Below are 15295 nucleotides of genomic sequence, written 5' to 3' on the forward strand. Positions count from 1 at the left end.
TGGTAATAGCATTGTGTTTGTTAGCATTAGTGGTAATAGCATTGTGTTAGTTAACATTAGTGGTAATAGCATCGTGTCAGTTAACATTAGTGGTAATAGCATCGTGTTAGTTAGCATTAGCGGTAATAGCATTGTGTTAGTTAGCATTAGTGGTAATTGTGTTTGTTAGCATTAGTGTTAATAGCATCATGTTAGTTAGCATTAGTGGTAATGGCATCGTTTTAGTTAACATTAGCGGTAATAGCATTGTGTTAGTTAGCATTAGTGGTAATAGCATTGTGTTAGTTAGAATTAGTGGTAATAGCATTGTGTTAATTAGCATTAGTGGTAATAGCATTGTGTTAATTAGCATTAGTGGTAATAGCATCATGTTAGTTAGCATTAGTGGTAATAGCATCGTGTTAGTTACAATTAGTGGTAATAACATTGTGTTAATTAGCATTAGTGTTAATAGCATCGTGTTAGTTAACATTAGTGGTAATAGCATCGTGTTAGTTAGCATTAGTGGTAATAGCATTGTGTTGGTTAGCATTGGTGGTGATAGCATTGTGTTAGTTAGCATTATGGTAATAGCATCATGTTAGTTAGCATTAGTGGTAATTGTGTTAGTTAACATTAGTGTTAATAGCATTGTGTTAGTTAACATTAGTGATAATAACATTGTGTTAGATAGCATTAGCTTAGCGAAGAAAAACCAAACCCTGATCCTCCTAGACATTTTCTCTGTCAGGAATATGTAAACCTACAGTACATGTGTGTCTAAATGCTACTGAGAGAAGGTATTGTTTGATTGCAAGATTAAAATAACAACATAGTTTAGTTATTTTTTAAACACACATCCAATAAAGACAGTTGGGGATAAAGACAGTAAATAGCATGCAACAGAACCCTTCAGACGTGGGTCATCTCACAATACCATGAGGAACGATGACTTGCTCAGCACAGAACAAAATAAAGAAAGGGTGATGAGAGACCAACAGATGAGAGGAGGGGAGGAGAGGAGAGGAGGAAATGATAGGAGGACAAAACAGGACAGGGATGAGGAGAAATACCTATGGTCTATTCCCAAGGAGATGCTTTGAGAAGGGAGGAAAGAGAACCGGGAAAACAATGAAAGGTGAGAGTCAGGAAGGGAGTCTGGTGTGGTTGTGAGCATTGTTTTGATCGAGAGTTACAGGAAAGGTGTTTTTCCCCCTAGCCTGGAACCAGAGCTGTTTGTGCCGTCTTGTCAACTGGGACCAGACTATATTTCCCTTCCATTACTTACAATATGTTGCTCTCTTGACCACAATCATGATCAGTGTGTGAACTCAATCAGTGAACACATCTGATTTCAACACCAGAACACTTTACATCGTGTCTGTTCTAGAACAACTTAATAACAATGGACCGATATTCCCACAGGGAATGCAATATTACTTCTGTGTTCTATAGAATTCAATGGAATTCCGTGAATGTTTTCTATGGAATTCTGTGGATGTGTTCTTTGGAATTCTGTGAACTTGTTCTATGAAATTCTGTGGATGTGTTTTATGGGATTGTGTGGATGTGTTCTTTGGAATTCTGTGAACTTGTTCTATGGAATTCTGTGGATGTGTTCTTTGGAATTCAGTGAACGTGTTCTATGGAATTCTGTGGATGTGTTCTTTGGAATTCTGTGAACTTGTTCTATGAAATTCTGTGGATGTGTTTTATGGGATTGTGTGGATGTGTTCTTTGGAATTCTGTGAACTTGTTCTATGGAATTCTGTGGATGTGTTCTTTGGAATTCAGTGAACGTGTTCTATGAAATTCTGTGGATGTGTTCTATGGAATTCTGTGGAAAGAACCCACAGGATCACTCAGTTTAGTTGTCATCCACCTCATCTCAACCCCATAGAGAAACATAAACATTACAGTGCTCTATCTAATTATGTGATCTAGACCTCCAGTTGTAAATCTGTAAGGGGTGGTAAATTACATCTCCCAGTTCTCATCCAATGGTGAGAGGTTCAATATAACATACTCCTATGTTGTATTTCATTTCGTAGATAATATGCAGATCCATGTCCTCATGCTATTTACCCCGTAGAGACACATACTGAATCATAAAACACGGGACGAGATATACACAGATAGTGTTCTATTGAATTCTGTGATCTACCCCTCTAGTTTTCATCTGTTGGAAGTATCTTCTAGTTCTCATTGAACGGTGACGCTATTAGTAGAGTCAGCAAGCACAGATCCCGCATCCGCATGAGATACTTACTACCGTTCAAAAGTTTTTGGGTCACTTAAAAATGACCTTGTCCTTGTCCTTATTTTTGAAAACGGCTGATTTTATTATGGAATATCTACGTAGGAGTACAGAGGCCCATTATCAGCAACCATCACTCCTGTGTTCCAATGGCACGTTGTGTTATCTAATCCAAGTCTATCATTTTAAAAGGCTAATTGATCATTAGAAAATCCTTTTGCAATTATTTCTGAAATTAATTCTGAAAACTGAACAGCGCAAACTTGCTTATTTACCCATTATTTTGTGTTACAGCCTAAATTCAATATGGATTAACTAAATAAATAAAAGCTACTGTCCTGATTCTGGATGGCCAGATAGCTAGCAACAATGACAAGAAACTGCCCTGATTCTGAATGGCCAGACAGCTAGCAACAATGACAATAAACTGCCCTGATTCTGGATGGCCAGACAGCTAGCAACAATGACAAGAAACTGCCCTGATAGCTAGCAACAATGACAATAAACTGCCCTGATTCTGGATGGCCAGACAGCTAGCAACAATGACAATAAACTGCCCTGATTCTGGATGGCCAGACAGCTAGCAACAATGACAAGAAACTGCCCTGATAGCTAGCAACAATGACAAGAATCTGCCCTGATTCTGAATGGCCAGACAGCTTGCAACAATGACAAGAAACTGCCCTGATAGCTAGCAACAATGACAAGAAACTGTCCTGATTCTGAATGGCCAGACAGCTAGCAATAATGACAATAAACTTTCCTGATTCTGAATTGCCAGATAGCTAGCAACAATGACAAGAAGCTGTCCTGATAGCTAGCAACAATGACAATAAACTGTCCTGATTCTGAATGGCCAGACAGCTAGCAATAATGACAATAAACTTTCCTGATTCTGAATTGCCAGATAGCTAGCAACAATGACAAGAAGCTGTCCTGATTCTGGATGGCCAGACAGCTAGCAACAATGACAAGAAACTGACCTGATTCTGGATGGCCAGACAGCTAGCACAATGACAATAAACTACCCTGATAGCTAGCAACAATGACATGAAACTGACCTGATTCTGGATGGCCAGATAGATAGCAACAATGACAAGAAACTGACCTGATTCTTGATGGCCAGACAGCTAGCAACAATGACAAGAAACTGACCTGATTCTGGATGGCCAGATAGCTAGCATCAATGACAAGAAACTGACCTGATTCTGGATGGCCAGACAGCTAGCAACAATGACAAGAAACTGCCCTGATAGCTAGCAACAATGACAAGAAACTGCCCTGATAGCTAGCAACAATGACAAGAATCTGCCCTGATAGCTAGCAACAATGACAAGAAACTGCCCTGATAGCTAGCAACAATGACAATAAACTGTCCTGATTCTGAATGGCCAGACAGCTAGCAATAATGACAATAAACTTTCCTGATTCTGAATTGCCAGATAGCTAGCAACAATGACAAGAAACTGACCTGATTCTTGATGGCCAGACAGCTAGCAACAATGACAAGAAACTGACCTGATTCTGGATGGCCAGATAGCTAGCATCAATGACAATAAACTGACCTGATTCTGGATGGCCAGACAGCTAGCAACAATGACAAGAAACTGCCCTGATAGCTAGCAACAATGACAAGAAACTGCCCTGATAGCTAGCAACAATGACAAGAATCTGCCCTGATAGCTAGCAACAATGACAAGAAACTGCCCTGATAGCTAGCAACAATGACAAGAAACTGCCCTGATAGCTAGCAACAATGACAAGAATCTGCCCTGATAGCTAGCAACAATGACAAGAAACTGCCCTGATAGCTAGCAACAATGACAAGAAACTGCCCTGATAGCTAGCAACAATGACAAGAAACTGCCCAGACAGCTAGCAACAATGACAAGAATCTGCCCTGATAGCTAGCAACAATGACAAGAAACTGCCCAGACAGCAACAATGACAAGAAACTGCCCTGATAGCTAGCAACAATGACAAGAAACTGACCTGATTCTGGATGGCCAGACAGCTAGCAACAATGACAAGAAACTGCCCTGATAGCTAGCAACAATGACAAGAATCTGCCCTGATTCTGAATGGCCAGACAGCTTGCAACAATGACAAGAAACTGCCCTGATTCTGGATGGCCAGACATCTAGCAACAATGACAAGAACTGGCATGTCGTTGAATCATAACTTTCTTGTTTTAGCTAGTTTCATCTTGTTCTTGATACCATGTCTTGAATTGAGGTGCTTTGACGGATTTCACGTCAGTGATAACATGGCAAAAAAAATTGCTAGCTAACCAACAACTGTAATAATGTATTTGAGAGACAACAAGTGCTCATTGTGCAAATGTATTTATGTTTTCAATAAACATTATAGATTAAATATAGTTTACATGTTGTTAACCATCTAAGGCCAATCCCATCTGTTTTGACCTATAGTTGAGTACGCTTCGGTTTTGTTGCTAAACAACCAACCAACCCTATATCCCCAGTTCTCATCTATCCCCACTGTAGGGGATGGAACATCTCCCAGTTCTCATCTATTCCCACTGTAGGGGATGGAACATCTCCCAGTTATCATCTATCCCCACTGTAGGGGATGAAACATCTCCCAGTTCTCATCTATTCCCAATGTAGGGGATGAAACATCTCCCAGTTCTCATCCATCTCCACTGTAGGGGATGAAACATCTCCCAGTTCTCATCCTCCGGTGAGGAGGTCACTTCACATGGCTTCAGATGAAACAGAACCATCTTCCACTCTCCTTCTCCTCTAACTCCTCTCCTTCTCCTCTACCTCCTCTCCTTCTCCTCTACCTCCTCTCCTTCTCCTTCTCCTCTACCTCCTCCCCTTCTCCTCTACCTCCTCCCCTTCTTCTCTACCTCCTCTCCTTTACCTCCTCTCCTTCTCCTTCCTCCTCTACCTACTCTCCTTCTCCTCTACCTCCTCCCCTTCTCCTCTACCTCCTCCCCTTCTTCTCTACCTCCTCTCCTTTACCTCCTCTCCTTCTCCTTCCTCCTCTACCTCCTCCCCTTCTCCTCTTCCTCCTCCGCTTCTCCTCCACCTCCTCTCCTTCTCTTCCACCTCCTCTCCTTCTCCTCTACCTCCTCTCCTTCTCCTCCACCTCCTCCCCGCTCTCCTTCACCTCCTCTCCTTCTCCCTCTCTCCCCCACCCACCTCTCCTTCACCTCCTCTCCTTCTCCTCCCTCTACTTCTCCTCCAACCCCTCTCCTTATTTAGTCAATACATTGATACATGAGGTCTTCCCGTCAGCAAATGATCACACATTGAAACCAGTTATAACTAGTTATGTTCCTGGCCCGCCACCAAGCACGACCTTAAATCTGAAAACGCTCATCCAAGCTGAGAAATGTAAGAGGAAACTAATGTTTCGATAGGCCATTAAAAAGAGGCAAAAATCACAAGATTCAGACGTTGAGAGCCGTCCGTTGGCTTTTGACGACCTGGTGGGAAATCTAGTGGTGTGTCTGTCAGAGGAGAGAGGAACGGAGAGGTACTGAACAGCTGTTATATCGTGGGAAGCATTTTACTGTTAGGTCTACACCTGTTGTTTATGAAGCATGTGACAAATAACATTAGATTGTATTTGAATAGCTGCTGTAGTGGAGTTGTGTCTATGGACCTAGAGGAGCTATGGCCCACTGGGATCACCATTGGGCATTCTCCTTACATCCTTTCAACTTCTAACTACTGACCTCGCTGCTCACGCACACACACACACACACACACACAAACACACAAACGCACACACACACACACACACACACACACACACACACACACACACACACACACACACACACACACACAGCAAGTTCCATTTGGGACACCCTCCCAGTGATTGAGTTAGGGGAAAGAGCTACTGCTGATGTAATGGTTACAGGATTACAGTTGAATCTTAAGTGTCTGAAACAACCACTGACTTAGCCTGCCAGCCAGGATACTGTAAACGAGGTTCCGTATGAACGTCAAAAGTCTTCAGTAATACTGAGTAATCCCTACTGGAACACAGTTTCCCTTGCTGCCCAGAGAGCTCCTTCCCGTCGCTGGGATCTGATGGGACTCATGGTCTGCATCTCAAATTGTACCCTATTTCCTTTTTAGGGCACTACCCATAGGGCTCTGGTCAAATGTAGTGCACTATATAGGGAATAGGACTCTGGTCAAATGTAGTGCACTATATAGGGAATAGGGCTCTGGTCTAAAGTAGTGCACTATATAGGGAATAGGGCTCTGGTCTAAAGTAGTGCACTATATAGGGAATAGGGTTCCATAGGGCTCTGGTCTAAAAGTAGTGCACTATATAGGGAATAGGGTTCCATAGGGCTCTGGTCTAAAAGTAGTGCACTATATAGGGAATAGGGTTGCATAGGGCTCTGGTCTAAAAGTAGTGCACTATATAGGGAATAAGGTTCCATAGGGCTCTGGTCTAAAGTAGTGCACTATATAGGGAATAGGGTGCCATTTGAGATAAGGTGGAGGAAGATACTCTCAGTTCCCTGGGATGTGATGATGGGAGGAGGGACATAGCCTGGTCCCAGATCTGTTTGTGTTGTCTTGGAAGGATGTGGTTTTAAAGTTGTTGTTGAGATGTGATGGGAGGAGGGACACCGTGTTACAGTCCTGGGGTAGCTAGCTATATTCGGCTCCTGGGGGAGGCTACACTCTGTGCTGTTTTCATGGAAACGAATAGATTGTATTCTGGGATTACTTTCTTACAGCATGGTTCTCCAGCGTAACACAGACAGTAGTGAAATATCAAAAACAAAAAATGTATTTCATTAGTAAGATGCTATCAGCTTATTGATGTCTATTTCTAAAGCCTTGGGTGTGTTTTTTTGGAAGATATCGATGACATAACTTTATACAAAAGCTTAAAATTATTTCGGACCTCCTTACAATGTTTCCATGTTTATTTTTGAAAATATATATTTTTATCAATGCTATAACCCTTTAAGCAGGACACACAAAATGAAAATCAGGATCATTACTGCCCCCTAGTGGCCGTTGCAGAGGTTTGCGACAGGTGAGGAAATGGTGCATGGGCACAATTCAGGCTAGTTTCACCTCATCAAAAAGGTCTTATTTGTAACCTTCCAGAATAATCTGCTGGTTCAGGTTAATAGTTCATCCAGGCGTAAGGTAACAGTGTCAATAATAACAGTTAAAGTATGGACTGTAGGTGACACGTGAATGACCCTCGAATGTCTACATTCTGGCTTGTAGCTTGTTTTGTAAATGTTCCTGTGCAAAAGCACAGGCCAAAGATGAGACAGAAGCTGAAAATTATGGCCCCACAGCCAGCCAAGTTCAGACACAGCCAGCCAAGTTCAGTACATACTGTAGAAAGCAAAGCAAGCCATGCATTGCAGCCTCCGTACACCATCAGCTTTCATCCGCAACCCCAGAACCAGCAGTCCCAGCCAGCCCCAGACCCAGCAGTCCCAGAGAGCCCCAGACCCAGCAGTCCCAGCCAGCCCCAGACCCAGCAGTCCCAGCCAGCCCCAGAACCAGCAGTCCCAGCCAGCCCCAGAACCAGCAGTCTCAGCCAGCCCCAGAACCAGCAGTCCCAGACAGCTCCAGAACCAGCAGTCCCAGCCAGCCCCAGAACCAGCAGTCCCAGCCAGCCCCAGAACCAGCAGTCCCAGCCAGCCCCAGAACCAGCAGTCCCAGCCAGCCCCAGAACCAGCAGTCCCAGCCAGCCCCAGACCCAGCAGTCCAAGCCATCCCCAGCCCCCAGACCCAGCAGTCCCAGCCAGCCCCAGATCAAGCAGTCCAAGCCATCCCCAGCCCCCAGACCCAGCAGTCTAAGCCAGGGGTCTGGGCCCTAGCCTTCAGCTCTAACTTCAGCCTCAGACCCCATTGTTTCACGTCAGATAGAGCGACAGCCGTCTGCACTGATCCGTCTGTTAACTCGCAAACAATCATGGGAATAACTCAAAACAAGTCTGGCTACAATATTCTGTCATAACATTCTAATATCATCCTCAAAAGAGTCAGAGGTAATCTTACCAAAACTATAAACCTGTAGCTAATATTGACTTATTTTTTTTATTTTTTTTTATGAGCAAATCTTCCCTACCTAATTCTACATCTAGCAACAATGTCTTGTGGTAGTAGAATCAGTATTTATGACATTCAAAATGTGTCTGCTTGCTAGCTGAACCAATCCGAATGAAATGATGGACATCGTTGGTCAACGCTGACTCTTCCCTCTAGCTGTAGTGTAGTGAAGTTCTAGCTAAACACACAGATTAGTTTTCGTGATATTTATTTTTCCGGCCGTGATCAGTGTTCCGCCGAGTTCTACAGCCAAGCTGGCCAAATGTTACAACGTATCAGTGTTCCGCCAAGTTCTACAGCCAAGCTGCTCTCTGTGACGTCGCCACCTTGGCCAAATGTTACAACGTATCAGTGTTCCGCCGAGTTCTACAGCCAAGCTGCTCTCTGTGACGTCGCCACCTTGGCCAAATGTTACAACGTATCAGTGTACCGCCGAGTTCTACAGCCAAGCTGCTCTCTGTGACGTCGCCACCTTGGCCAAATGTTACAACGTATCAGTGTTCCGCCGAGTTCTACAGCCAAGCTGCTCTCTGTGACGTCGCCACCTTGGCCAAATGTTACAACGTATCAGTGTTCCGCCGAGTTCTACAGCCAAGCTGGCCAAATGTTACAACGTAGCGAGACACAGCGCCAGCTGTCAATCAGATACGTGCTGATTTTTTTTTCGGAGAACAGTCCTGTACAACTTCAACAACAAAAGATGTCAAACTAATAACCGTAATGGCTATTGCACTAAGGCTGCTAGCTGGAGCAAGTTTGATCAGCCGATCAAGCATGGTTTACCGTAGTAGCTAGTGTGTCATAGTTACTGAGAGTGGAGTGATTTTCAGAATTAGGAACTAGTATTAGCTGGATGTGCAAAATATAGATTTGTAAAAAAAAAAATTAAATGATTTCCACGTCCTACAAGACAGATCGGTTGACGGACGAGTGACGCCATCTGACGTGATACAATGCCCTCGGACCCACAACAACACAATGCCCTCAGACCCACAACAGCTCAGCAACAAACACACAATCCAGGAGGAGGAGGAGGGTGGGGGGGGGGGGGGGGGTGCAGCACAGTCCCTCAAATCTCCTAAAGAGGGAGAGTAGGAAACAACAAAGAGAGAAAAACAAAACAGGGGAGGAGAGAGAGAGAGAGACAGAGAGAGAGAGAGAGAGAGACAGAGAGAGAGAGAGAGAGATACAGAGAGACAGAGAGAGAGAAAGAGAGAAAACCCACAGAGGAAAACAATGGGAACTGAATGATGGATGGATGACTAGAGTTTAAAATTAAGTGAGAGTGAAGAGATTAAAATAGATTTTACAGGAACACGACAAGGAGATGTGTTATCTAATAGTAAATAGTTTTTTACTGAATAGTAGAATGGGAGGAGAGGGATTTGATATAAATCATATACCTAGGCATGTCCGAATCAAGAAACTGTCTGCAAAAACACAATACAACATTGTGTTAGTGGAGTGGACTGGAGGGAGAGACACGTCAGCAGCAGCATGTTGTCCCTTACTGATGACCTCACAGCAAATCTGTTTGTTCCTGTATGATGGCAGCAAGGGCTATGTCTGAGGAATGGTTTTTGGGTTAAGGGAAAGGAGACCAGCAAAGCAGTGTGGTTAAACCATAAGAGAGGTCACAATACCAGTACATAATCATAAGAAAAACATCGACATAACTTGATAACTTCGGAAGTTATACACTAACAAGCCCCTACTGTTGGTAGTACAGGAAAATGCAGGGCTGTGCTAAGTGAGTTATGGTGTGTAGTTACGGGGTGTAGTTATGGTGTGTAGTTAGTGAGTTATGGTGTGTAGTTATGGTGTGTAGTTACGGGGTGTAGTTATGGTGTGTAGTTAGTGAGTTATGGTGTGTAGTTATGGTGTGTAGTTATGGTGTGTAGTTATGGTGTGTAGTTAGTGAGTTATGGTGTGTAGTTATGGTGTGTAGTTATGGTGTGTAGTGCTGGTGTGTAGTGCTGGTGTGTAGTGCTGGTTTGTAGTCATGTTGTGTAGTTATGGTGTGTAGTTATGGTGTGTAGTTATGGTGTGTAGTGCTGGTGTGTAGATAAGGTGTGTAGATATGCTAAGTGAGTTATGGGGTGTAGATATGCTAAGTGAGTTAGGGGGTGTAGTTATGGTGTGTAGATATGCTAAGTGAGTGAGCATAGGACATCAGTCCAGTGCACGGTGGATATGTGGTCTTGAAATGGCAGGAGGGTGTGTCCCATGAGGATCAACATTATCCATCAACGTTTTACAGCTGCTGGTACAAGCTATACTCCGTAGGGTCTTATAGATCTATGTGAGGATGGGGACAATTAGTTTAATAATGAGGTGAGAGGTGAGTAGCAGTGACCAGGGTGAGAGGTGAGTAGCAGTGACCGGGGTGAGAGGTGAGTAGCAGTGACCGGGGTGAGAGGTGAGTAGCAGTGACCGGGGTGAGAGGTGAGTAGCAGTGACCAGGGTGAGAGGTGAGTACGCAGTGACCGGGGTGAGAGGTGAGTAGCAGTGACCGGGGTGAGAGGTGAGTAGCAGTGACCAGGGTGAGAGGTGAGTAGCAGTGACCAGGGTGAGAGGTGAGTGGTCAGCTGGGATGACAGATGGACATACAGAACCCAGCAGCAGACACGCTAGCAATAAGGGGAGCGTAGTGGTGACATAGTGGTGACATAAATAACCTTCAATATAACAGGACGAGGTTGTTAATCAAGCCAGTTTACAGGCCTACTCATCTGAAGGATCCGCGTCAAGTATTTGATCGAAAGGATGGATCACAAATCAATATGATCAATTTTGTACTAGAAATGTTTTGTTTCGTGCCACCTGTGCAGAAGGACGGGTAAGTCTCGTCGTGTCGTCTTTCTCCCCACTGATCATGTGACCTCCTGCTTCTAGACAGGTAGAACCACATGTTTATTTTTATTTTTTTTACCAAGCATCAGCTGCTTCAGTGGAAGAAGAGCGGGAGAGGAGGAGGGGTTGGAGTGGGGGGGGGGGGTTGATAAAGCCTGTGTGCAGTGTCCGACAGCTCCACCGTGTCTTACGAGCGATATATTCAGCATTGGGAACGGTGTCCGGTCACCTGTGAAAAGGACAGGAGCCGACCGAACACTCCTTTGGCACAGTTTTAAAGAGCGTGTTGTGGTAGAGTGGATCCTCTGGGGGAGGCTGACGTAGAAATAGAATGGATAGAACGGCCCGTCGACCATTCAAGTCAACGATATGGCACACATACTGTGTACGACTGGAGGCCATTGCGAGTTTCACCCGTGAGTTTACCAGTCAAATTGGCAGAGTTTAGAGGTTCACGAAGCCCGTTCTATTCATTATAATGTCTGTGGAGTTTGCTCTGTGTCTGTGAGGTGTTTGTGGGGGACGGGGGAGAAGGGTGTGGGGGGGGGGGGGGGGGGGGGGGGGGGGGGGGGGACAAGGATGGTGTGGCTGGCTTTAGATGAGAGAATGTGTCTCCAGAGCACAGTACTCCAGAAGATTAACGCATGCTAGCGTTTCCATAGTGATCGTGATATTTCATTTTTTTGAATTCCCGCCAAGGACTGTAAATTCAAAAAATGGCAGGAGAAACACAATGATAATGAAACAGAGTGGTATTGTGTTTCCTTGGTTACGATGCAAATCTAACATTTTCAGAACTGTAAATGAACTGTATAGTATGAAACAGTTCAAAACAAGGTTATTAATTCCAACAAAATAACAGCTGGAATGCTCTATATAACTTATATATTGAATAGAATTTACACTACATGGCCAAAAGTATGTGTACAGCTGCTCATCGAACATCTCATTCCATTGGAGTTGGTAGCCCGTTGTGCTGCTATAACAGGCCTCCAGTCTTCTGGGAAGGCTTTCCACTAGATGTTGGAACATTGCTGCTATAACAGGCCTCCAGTCTTCTGGGAAGGCTTTCCACTAGATGTTGGAACATTGCTGCTATAACAGCCTCCACTCTTCTGGGAAGGCTTTCCACTAGATGTTGGAACATTGCTGCTATAACAGCCTCCAGTCTTCTGGGAAGGCTTTCCACTAGATGTTGGAACATTGCTGCTATAACAGGCCTCCAGTCTTCTGGGAAGGCTTTCCACTAGATGTTGGAACATTGCTGCGGGGATGTCGGAGATGAGCATTACTGATGTCGGGGCACTGATGTTGGGCGATTAAGTCCTGGCTCTCAGTCGGCGTTCCAATTCATCCCAATGGTGTTCGATGGGGTTGAGGTCAGGGCTCTGTGCAGGCCAATCAAGTTCTTCCACACTGATCTCGACAAACTATTTCTGTATGGATCTCTCTTTGTGCACTGGTGCATTGTCATACTGAAATAGAAAAGGGCCTTCCACAAACTGTTGCCACAAAGTTGTAAGCACAGAATCATCTAGAATGTCACTGTACTCTGTAGTATTACGATTTCCCTTCACTGGAACTAAGGGGCCTGAAACATGAAAAACAGCTCCAGACCATTATTCCTCCTGCACCAAACTTTACAGTTGGCACTATGCATTTGGGCAGGTATCGCTCTCCTGGCATTTCGCCAAACCCAGATTCATCTGTCGGACTGCCAGATGGTGAAGCGTGATTCATGACTCCTGAGAACGCGTTTCCACTGCTCCAGAGACCAATGGCGGTGAGCTTTACACCACTCCAGCCGACGCTTGGCTTTGCACATGGTGATCTTAGGCTTGTGTGTGGCAGCTCCGCCATGGAAACCCATTTCATGAAGCTCCCGACGAACAGATATTGTGTTGACGTTGCTTGGAACTCGGACAGAGGACAGACGATTTTTAACGCGCTTCAGCACTCGGCGGTCCCAATCTGTGAGCTTTTGTGTTCTACCACTTTGCGGCTGAGACGTTTTTGCTCCTAGACATTTCCACTTCACAATAACAGCACTTACAGTTGACCGGGGCAGCTCTTGGGAGGCAGAAATTTGACATACTAACTTGTTGCAAAGGAGTCATCCTATGACTGTGCCACATTGAAAGTCACTGAGCTCTTCAGTAAGGCCATTCTACTGCCAATGTTTGTCTATGGAGATTGCATGGCGGTGTGCTCGATTTTATACACCTGTCAGTAACAACGGGTGTGGCTGAAATAGGTGAATCCACTAATTTGAAGGGGTGTCCACATACTTTTGGCCATTTAGTGTATATTGTCAAATCATAACCAATCATCAAACATAACATAGTATTCAGTTGTCTTGTGGGTTATCTCTGATTATAAACTGGGTGGTTTGAGCCCTGAATGCTGATTGGCTGGCATCCGTGGTATATCAGACCGTATACCACGGGTATGATCAAGCATGTATTTTTTACTGCTCTAATTACACTGGTAACCAGTTTATAATAGCAATAAGGCACCTCGGGGGTTTGTGGTACATGGCCAATATACCACGGCTAAGGGCTGTGTCCAGGCACTCCGCGTTGCGTCGTGCCTAAGAACACCCCATAGCCGTAGTATATTGGCCATGTACCACAGCCCCTCGTGCATTATAGATGAAATATCCTGCGTTCCAAATGCAAGCCTATTCCCTGTATACTTCTTTGTGTTTGTGTGTTGGTCATAAGTAGTGCACGGTATAGGGAATAGGGTGCCATTGGAGATGCAGTGAATGTCTATGGGTCCCTACGATGGGTAGAGTCTGGTAGGGTCCCTACGATGGCTAGAGTCTGGTAGGGTCCCTACGATGGGTAGAATCTGGTTACAAACCTGTCCTCCTGCATGGGCTTGACATGCCCAGCCGACAGGATGTTGAGTGACAGGATGTTGGGGTCTATGATGGCATCGTCCCCCTCGGGAGAGTTGCGGATACGACCTGGTGAGAGGAGGAGGAGGAGGAGGAAGAGTAGACGTTAGAATGGTGCGTTTGATAGATATTGATGTTGTTCATAACACAGACACATGGTACACAAACAGTCTTGAACCGACTCACCCACAACCAGTTCCCGGACATCCTTCCACTCGATGTCTCCACCTGTCTCATGAACGATGGTCACAGTGACGCGCCTCTGGATACCCTGAGAGGGGGAGTGAGCGAGAGAGGAAGCATTATGTTCAGAAAGAGGAAACAGGAAGCATTATGTTCAGAAAGAGGAAGCATCATGTCCAGAAACAGGAAGAATTATGTTCAGAAAGAGGAAGCAGGAAGCATCATGTTCAGAAACAGGAAGCATCATGTTCAGAATGAGGAAGCATTATGTTCAGAAACAGGAAGCATTATGTTCAGAAACAGGAAGCATCATGTTCAGAAACAGGAAGCATTATGTTCAGAAACAGGAAGCATCATGTTCAGAAACAGGAAGCATCATGTTCAGAATGAGGAAGCATTATGTTCAGAAACAGGAAGCATTATGTTCAGAATGAGGAAGCATTATGTTCAGAAACAGGAAGCATTATGTTCAGAAACAGGAAGCATCATGTTCAGAAACAGGAAGCATTATGTTCAGAAACAGGAAGCATCATGTTCAGAAACAGGAAGCATCATGTTCAGAAACAGGAAGCATTATGTTCAGAAACAGGAAGCATCATGTTCAGAAACAGGAAGCATCATGTTCAGAATGAGGAAGCAGGAAGCATTATGTTCAGAATGAGGAAGCATTATGTTCAGAAACAGGAAGCATTATGTTCAGAAAGAGGAAGCAGGAAGCATTATGTTCAGAATGAGGAAGCATTATGTTCAGAAACAGGAAGCATTATGTTCAGAATGAGGAAGCATTATGTTCAGAAACAGGAAGCATTATGTTCAGAAACAGGAAGCATCATGTTCAGAAACAGGAAGCATCATGTTCAGAAACAGGAAGCATTATGTTCAGAAACAGGAAGCATTATGTTCAGAAACAGGAAGCATTATGTTCAGAAACAGGAAGCATCATGTTCAGAAACAGGAAGCATCATGTTCAGAAACAGGAAGAATTATGTTCAGAAAGAGGAAGCAGGAAGCATCATGTTCAGAAAGAGGAAGCATTATGCTCAG

At 44.4% G+C, this 15295-nt stretch overlaps 1 protein-coding gene across 13 annotated transcripts in view; it reads right to left on the reverse strand.

Annotated features, from left to right (window-relative positions):
- The window catches only part of LOC110486761 (kinesin-like protein KIF1A), a 165513-nt gene that overhangs the window by 19389 nt on the left and 130829 nt on the right, over window positions 1-15295 (reverse strand). For 9 of the 13 annotated variants that reach the window (XM_036983731.1, XM_036983833.1, XM_036983574.1 and 6 more), the window contains 3 exons: window positions 14255-14339; window positions 14032-14137; window positions 9717-9743 (listed from right to left, as the gene is read on the reverse strand). In XM_036983731.1, the coding sequence (XP_036839626.1) occupies window positions 9717-9743; window positions 14032-14137; window positions 14255-14339 (218 nt within the window). The remainder of the gene's footprint in view (window positions 1-9716; window positions 9744-14031; window positions 14138-14254; window positions 14340-15295) is intronic. The other 4 variants (XM_036983799.1, XM_036983690.1, XM_036983653.1 and 1 more) reach the window with 1 other exon arrangement.

The sequence above is a fragment of the Oncorhynchus mykiss genome, chromosome 1, assembly GCF_013265735.2.
Source record: "Oncorhynchus mykiss isolate Arlee chromosome 1, USDA_OmykA_1.1, whole genome shotgun sequence".
NCBI classification, from domain to species: domain Eukaryota; kingdom Metazoa; phylum Chordata; class Actinopteri; order Salmoniformes; family Salmonidae; genus Oncorhynchus; species Oncorhynchus mykiss.